General features: G+C 52.3%; 1 protein-coding gene across 1 annotated transcript; it reads right to left on the minus strand.

The window, feature by feature from the left end:
* Positions 1-271: 271 nt before the first annotated feature.
* On the minus strand, positions 272-2,296 carry LOC125521077 (myricetin 3-O-rhamnoside 1,2-glucosyltransferase UGT709G2-like). Its single transcript, XM_048686133.1, has one exon. It carries the CDS (start codon positions 1,815-1,817, stop codon positions 429-431), a length of 1,389 nt encoding a protein of 462 aa, XP_048542090.1. The 5' UTR covers positions 1,818-2,296; the 3' UTR covers positions 272-428.
* Positions 2,297-6,243: the final 3,947 nt, after the last annotated feature.

A 6,243-nucleotide genomic window follows, 5' to 3' on the forward strand; every position in this document is an offset into this window, starting at 1 on the left:
TTATTGTTCAAAAGATACGAATGATTAAAATTGCGGTGGCCGCCGGCTGTGCACCCAGCGTGAAGGACGAAAGCCTACGTCTGTGGCAGCAATTATTTGAATCCAACAGGGAAGGTGTGGCTTTTTTTAATTAGGAGTGATGATAAACACCCACAGGGTTCGAGAACCCGCGTCGGTGGGAGCACGCAACTGCACTCCAACACTGGGCTAGGAGTCCATCCACCAAATCATACTAATCACTGGATCAATTTTTTCTTTGAGAAAATAATCATTGGATCAACTTAATAGTATATTCCTTTGCAATACACGGACAATTATCTAGTTTTTTAAGAAAACATTATTGCTCTGCATATATCTCCATAATTGATGGTGGCACTTAACAATGCGATTATTTTACTCAGTGTCTGGCAAATTGCTACCAGCCTGTACTAGTCTTCGTTCATTCTGGGCTTCATTAGAGAGGAGCTGATGTTGAGCTCCCCGATGAAGCGGACGAGCCGCTCGAACTGGAATGACGACGACCCCGCCTCCGCGATGTTGAGCCTCAACTGTTGCGCCATGGCTTGGGCCGCCTCCTTGATCTCGTCCGAAATCATGACCTCCCTCACCGTCTTCTCCACGACGCCTCTGTCGCAGACGTCTTTCATGTCCAGCCCCGTCTTCCACACGGCGTCCACGAAGCGGCTGTTGGTCTGCTGGTCGGCGAAGAAGGGCCAGCACACCATCGGCACGCCCTCCACGGCGCACTCCAGCGTCGAGTTCCATCCGGCGTGTGTCAGGAAGCAGCCCACCGCCCGATGACGCAGCACGTCCCGCTGAGGAGCCCACTCGACGACGCGCCCCCTGCCGCCTCCCACTGCCTCGACGGTTTCTCCGAGGAGCTTGGAGCTGGTCATCTGGACCATGCCCGGCCGGAGAACCCAGAGGAAGGCGTACCCGGTGGCTGCCAGACCAGAGAGGAACTCAGTGAACTGCTCGTGGGTGATCACGGCGAGGCTTCCCAGGCTCACGTACACGACGGACCGGTCCTCGTGGCCGTCCAGCCAGGCCATGCACCCGTCGTCCTCCCGCCACAGGCTCGCGCTTTCGGCGATCGTGGACCTGGCGTGCAGTGGGCCGACGGCGAAGACCTCGCATGCGCACGACGCGATGTGAGCGAGCGCTGGCCCCTCCATGGACGCAGCGGTGTTGATTATGAGCGCACGCGCCTTGCAGCTCCGGGCGGTGACCTCGGCAAGCTTTAGCACCAAGGGGTCTCCGTCGCCTTTTTCAGCGAAGGAGAGACCACGAGGAAGGTCACGTCGGCGGAGGAAGCCCTCCATCCCCGGCACGCCACGCACCGGGTCGTCCGCGGGGAAGGCGGCCTCGCCGAGCTCGAGGAGCTTGGGCATGGACAGGAGCGCCAGGTAGCTGCACACGCTGTGCGGGGCGAAGGCGAGCGCCGGGATGCCGAGCTCCTCGGCGATGTCGAAGGCGAACGGCATGGTGCCATCGGCGACAACGCATGTCACGGGCGCATCAACGGCGGAGAGAAGCGACAGGAGCAGGGCACGGTACGCGGCGCTGCCGGTCGTGCACATGGACTCCATGAGATCCAAGAAGCTGCAGGGTTGGTCTTCGGGGAGGCCGTCGGGAATGGAAAGCAAGCGGAGGCCCAGCAGAGGCGCCTGGGCCAGACGGCGGAGGTTGCGCTCGGTGTGGAGGAAGCTGACTTGGAGACCGGCGTCGACGAGGGCGGTGGCGAAATGGAGAATGGGGTTGATGTGCCCCTGCCGTGGCCAAGGGAACACGAGAACGTGCGCCGCGGTGTCCATCATTCTGGCAAACGGCAGGTCGGCCAACTCGCAGATTTAATGGCGGCTCTGGTGGTTGGTGTTGCTTGGCGTCCTATATATAAACGGCGAGGGAGAAGGAACAAACCATCGGCAATCAGAACACTCCAGTTAGGAGTACGGAGTAGTAGTAGTAATAATCTCCAATAGCAACTCTGCACCCGATCCGGCCGTCGCTGCAGCACCTCACTGTTGGTGGCGGCAGGTACGCGGAGAGAGCTGTCATCGGCATGCCCTGCACAAAAACAGAATTCAGTTCAAGTCTGGATCAGGCAAGCTCAAGACTGCAGAGTGGTGATTAGTATGGATCAGGGTACTTGTTGCTGTTAAACATTGTAAACATATACGGTAGAGTATATAAACCGTATATGTGTTGTATTTGTACAGGTGAGTAGGCGTGCGTGTTGTGTATTCAGTTGGGTCTTTGAGATATGATTTTATCAGGTTGTTAGCTAACTTGGAGATCAATCCGAGCCCAACTAATCTTGTATCTATCCTGGCTTCGGCCCCTATATCGACACACGCACGCGTCCCTGCAACGAGCATACGCTTAACCCTCGTTTTCACATGGTATATAGAGCCTACCTTTTCCATCGCATCTAGATGTCGAGCTGCTCCTCAGCCGTCGCCATGGCCACGCCCTCCATTGCCTCTCTTGGTCACACCATCACCGAAAAACTGACCCGAGAGAACTTCCTAGTGTGGAAGGCGCAGGTCTTGCCGCACATCAAGGGGGCGGGGCTGATGGGCTATCTGGACGGCTCGATCAAGGAGCCAGCCGCCGTGCTCTACACCGAGAAGGACGTCGCCGGCAAGGAGACCACATCCTCGCCGAACCCTGAGCATGTTGTGTGGGTTACTCAAGATCAGCAAATCCTCACGTTTTTTATCTCATCGCTCTCCCGTGAGGTTTTACTGCAGGTCAGCTCCCACACCACCGCCGCATCGATCTGGAACGCCCTGCTGCAGAGCTTCTCCTCGCAGTCAAGGGCTAGGGTTATCCAGCTCCGCTCGGCCATCGAGCACACCCGCAAAGGGGACATGTCTGCCGCTGCCTACTACACCAAGATGGTGAGCATCGCCGACGAGCTGGCAGCCGCAGGCAAGCCCCTGGATGAAGACGACGTCATCGATCACATCCTGCAAGGCCTCCTCCACGAACCCGACTACAGCGGCTTCGTCTCGGCCATCTCCACCCGCACCACCACCGAGCAGCCGATCGGCCTCAGCGAACTCTTCTCCCTGCTGCTGTCGGCTGAAGCCCGCATCGCCGCCCAAAACACCGCCCTCCACCCCGCAAATCTGGCGGCAAGGGGTGGAGGTCGCGGCAACTCAAGGGGCGGCGGCAACAGTGGAAGTGGCTCCCGCGGCTACATCAACAACAACGCGGGCGCCCACTACCCTGACAACCACGGTGGTGGCGGCTTTGGAGGTGGTCCGCAGCAAGGAGGTGGTGACCGTGGTGACCGTGAGCGCGAGAAGTGCCAAATTTGCAAGATTGAAGGGCATGGCGCATGGCGCTGCAAGAAACGCTACGATCGCAACTTCAACAACAACGTCCGCAACCCCGCAGGAGGCGGTGGTGGCGGAGGATGCGGTGGTGGTGGAGGACACCGCTCGGCCAACGCTGCCCACTCCTATGGAGTTGATACCAATTGGTATCTTGACACTGGTGCAACTGATCACGTGACGGGAGAACTGGAGAAAATTGCGGTTCACGACCGCTACACCGGCACGGAACAAATCCACACTGCGAGTGGTCAAGGTATAGACATTGCCCACATTGGTCATTTAGTTCTTACTACCCCTCATGGCTCTTTGCATCTAAATAATACCATCCATGCTCCTCAAGCCGATCAAAGCCTACTCTCTGCCTATCAACTTATCAAAGATAACAATGCTTTCTTGGAAGTTTACCCCGAAATTTTCTTTGTTAAGGATCGGGCCACTCGGAGAACCGTTCTTCAAAACAGGACTAGGGGTCGCCTGTTTCCTGTCTCTGGCCGCCATGATGCCCCTCCTCGACAAGCCCTCAGTGTGGTCAAGCCTTCCACTTCAAGATGGCACAAACGCCTAGGGCACCCTGCTTTTCCGGTGGTTCAGAAAATTCTTCGAGATTTTAATCTTCCAGTATCAAATAAGCAAGATCATCTTCTTGTGTGTGATTCATGTCAGATGGCCAAAAGCCATCAACTTCCATATTGTCGCTCTACTAGTGAATCAAAGGCTCCTTTAGAGCTAGTTTTTTCAGATGTTTGGGGTCCTGGACCCGTTTCTGTTGGCAGACAAAAGTATTATGTTACTTTCATTGATGATTTTAGTAAGTTCAGTTGGATCTATTTGCTTAAGAATAAATCTGATGTGTTTGCAAAGTTTAATCTCTTTCAGCAACATGTTGAACGTCTTTTTGATCGCAAAATTCTTGCCATGCAAACGAACTGGGGAGGTGAATACCAAAAACTTCATTTGTTTTTTGAGCGCATAGGTATCACTCACCATGTCTCCTGTCCACATGCTCATCAGCAAAACGGATCCGCTGAACATAAACACCGCCATATCGTGGAGGTTGGCCTCTCCCTTCTTGCTCATGCCTATATGCCTCTCAAATTTTGGGACGAGGCGTTTATCATGGCGGTGTATCTCATAAATCGTGTTCCTAGTAAAGTCATCAATAATCAGACTCCTCTTGAGCGTATTTTTGGCACTAAACCAAATTACACTTTCGTTCGCATTTTTGGTTGTGCTGTCTGGCCCAACCTTCGCCCATTCAATAAACATAAGCTTGAGTTCTGCTCGAAACAGTGTGTGTTTATTGGGTACAGTAGTCTTCACAAAAGCTACAAGTGTTTGGATGTTGCCACGGGTCATATCTATGTCTCCTGTGATGTGGTTTTCGATGAGCAAATTTTTCCCTTTGCAAAACTTCACCCTAACGCCGGCGCACAACTTCGTAAAGAACCTGTCCTTCTTCCCTCCCATCTTCTGCCATCACCCAACTTTGTTCTCGGGGGCGTAGAGGATGCTGATGATCATGTGTCAATGCCCAATAATTCCTTTGATCAAAACTCTGATGAAAGTGTGCAGGAAAACAGTGCAAACATGGAAGAAAATCCGCATGATTTTATGCAGGCCACGGAGTCCACTTATTCAGCCGCAGAAGATCCGCATGCTGATCCCGGAGTAGATCAGGGCGGGTGAAGGAAATATGCCCTAGAGGCAATAGTAAAGTTATTATTTATTTCCTTATATCATGATAAAAGTTTATTATTCATGCTAGAATTGTATTAACCGGAAACATAATACATGTGTGAATACATAGACAAACAGAGTGTCACTAGTATGCCTCTACTTGACTAGCTCGTTAATCAAAGATGGTTATGTTTCCTAACCATGGACAAAGAGTTGTCATTTGATTAACGGGATCACATCATTAGTTGAATGATCTGATTGACATGACCCATTCCATTAGCTTAGCACCCGATCGTTTAGTATGTTGCTATTGCTTTCTTCATGACTTATACATGTTCCTATGACTATGAGATTATGCAACTCCCGTTTGCCGAGAGGAACACTTTGTGTGCTACCAAACGTCACAACGTAACTGGGTGATTATAAAGGAGCTCTACAGGTGTCTCCAAAGGTACATGTTGGGTTGGCGTATTTCGAGATTAGGATTTGTCACTCCGATTGTCGGAGAGGTATCTCTGGGCCCTCTCGGTAATGCACATCACGAAGCCTTGCAAGCATTGCAACTAATGAGTTAGTTGCGGGATGATGTATTACGGAACGAGTAAAGAGACTTGCCGGTAACAGATTGAACTAGGTATTGAGATACCGACGATCGAATCTCGGGCAAGTAACATACCGATGACAAAGGGAACAAACGTATGTTGTTATGCGGTCTGACCAATAAAAGATCTTCGTAGAATATGTAGGAGCCAATATGAGCATCCAGGTTCCGCTATTGGTTATTGACCAGAGATGTGTCTCGGTCATGTCTACATTGTTCTCGAACCCGTAGGGTCCGCACGTTTAAGGTTACGATGACAGTTATATTATGAGTTTATGCATTTTTGATGTACCGAAGTTTGTTCGGAGTCCCGGATGTGATCACGGACATGACGAGGAGTCTCGAAATGGTCGAGACATAAAGATTGATATATTGGAAGCCTATGTTTGGATATCGGAAGTGTTCCGGGTGAAATCGGGATTTTACCGGAGTACCGGGAGGTTACCGGAACCCCCCGGGAGGTATATGGGCCTTAGTGGGCCTTAGTGGAATAGAGGAGAGGTGGCCATAGATGGGCCGCGCACCCCTCCCCCCCTTGGTCTGAATAGGACAAGGAGAGGGGGCCGGCCCCCCTTCCTCCTCTCTCTCCTCTTTTCCCCCCTCCGCGAATCCTATTCCAAC

The sequence above is a fragment of the Triticum urartu genome, chromosome 7 (genome assembly GCF_003073215.2).
Source record: "Triticum urartu cultivar G1812 chromosome 7, Tu2.1, whole genome shotgun sequence".
Taxonomy (NCBI): domain Eukaryota; kingdom Viridiplantae; phylum Streptophyta; class Magnoliopsida; order Poales; family Poaceae; genus Triticum; species Triticum urartu.